A 1,407-nucleotide genomic window follows, 5' to 3' on the forward strand; every position below is an offset into this window, starting at 1 on the left:
ACTTAAAGTCACCAAAGCGATAAAAAGAATGAAATCACTTTAAAAAATCTTCGAAAATCATATCTCCGACCAAAACTTAGCAAAGTCCTAAATCTCCTTAATTTTTTTACCGGTGTTACTAACACGTGAATGGTTTTCCTTAGAAATTCCAGTAGAAAGTCTAATAAGGAATGGAATCCAATCCGGCCGACAAATATAAAACGTCTGATTGAAAAGTTAAATTAGCATTCAGTTATAAAATGATTCTCCGAAGTTCTAGCTTCGACTGCCTGCAAACTTTTTACGGCCTGATTAATTTAAGCGAATGAATCAAATTGTCGGGCCAATCACAAAGTCTTGATTAAATTATATCCCAGTTGCAGATATGTGTTTGCCCGAATAAATTTATTGTAATAGGTCACAATCAATACTGAGTACACACCTCCAAAGTTAAACAATTCTGCCAGAAATCAATTTTCAAGCGATGGAATACACATTTGCATATTAAAATCTCCCCTTTCCATTTGATATTTGAAAACATTCATCATCGTTAGCGCCTTGTTCGTAGTTGCGGAAACTGAAGACAATTGTAATGGTAGCGAGTTCTTCGGCTAAATTAAACATTTGACAAGTGCAAATTCGACAGTTCTCTTAGGCAACACTATAAATTAAGCTGCCGTCTCATTTTCTCGCCTCCCAGTGATTACCGAAATCACTCGATAATTGCACGATGGGGAAGCGAATGTGGGACTAACCCTTTGTATGGTGAAATTATGATAAATTCGAGATTGTCATGTATTAATCAGTGTGTTTCGAGCACGGATCATTACCTGTTTTCCTTTAATGATATCTGAATTGTACCACACGAAAGTAAGTTTTTGACATAAAAGAAACTCCAATGAACATGCCTCATTCCTTTATTTATACCTGCATGACATTTACAAGAAGCCTCCTACTCTAGCTTTGCATTGGCTGTAGCGCATAGCGTGAGGAATTTCTTGGATACTGTTACGGCACCCGTAAGCTCCAAGAAAATGAATGCGGAAGAAATCGTCACAGTCAATCTTACCATCACCGTTGCAGTCTTGTTGGTGCTTGGCCATGTAGTTCTTTACGGAGTCTCCTGCACACTTATAATCGGTGGCGCATTTACCGAAGTCACCGCCAACACTACCTACAACATCAAAAATTGATTTTGCGAATTGGCATCGATGTTTTGCACTTACCAGCGTCCGACCAGTAGGCCCAGGTCAAGCTGAACGGCCCACAGATCGATCCTTGACATGTATTAACATTACATCCGGTTGCGGCTTCGCAGAGACATCCCAAGCACTTGTCAGATAAATTAAGGTCACCAGCAGCTGCAAAAGCTACAACAGCGATGAATACCAATGCTCTGAACATTTTGGTTGTGGCAATAGAGAACGA

At 39.4% G+C, this 1,407-nt stretch overlaps 1 protein-coding gene across 1 annotated transcript; it reads right to left on the reverse strand.

The window, feature by feature from the left end:
* Positions 1 to 882: 882 nt before the first annotated feature.
* On the reverse strand, positions 883 to 1,407 carry LOC109595674 (lysozyme 2-like). The gene is made up of 2 exons (XM_020011091.2): positions 1,206 to 1,407; positions 883 to 1,153 (listed from the first exon to the last, which is right to left on the reverse strand). The coding sequence occupies exons 1-2, from the start codon at positions 1,381 to 1,383 to the stop codon at positions 918 to 920; spliced, it is 414 nt and encodes a 137-aa protein (XP_019866650.1). The 5' UTR covers positions 1,384 to 1,407; the 3' UTR covers positions 883 to 917.

The sequence above is a fragment of the Aethina tumida genome, chromosome 3, assembly GCF_024364675.1.
Source record: "Aethina tumida isolate Nest 87 chromosome 3, icAetTumi1.1, whole genome shotgun sequence".
Lineage (NCBI taxonomy): Eukaryota > Metazoa > Arthropoda > Insecta > Coleoptera > Nitidulidae > Aethina > Aethina tumida.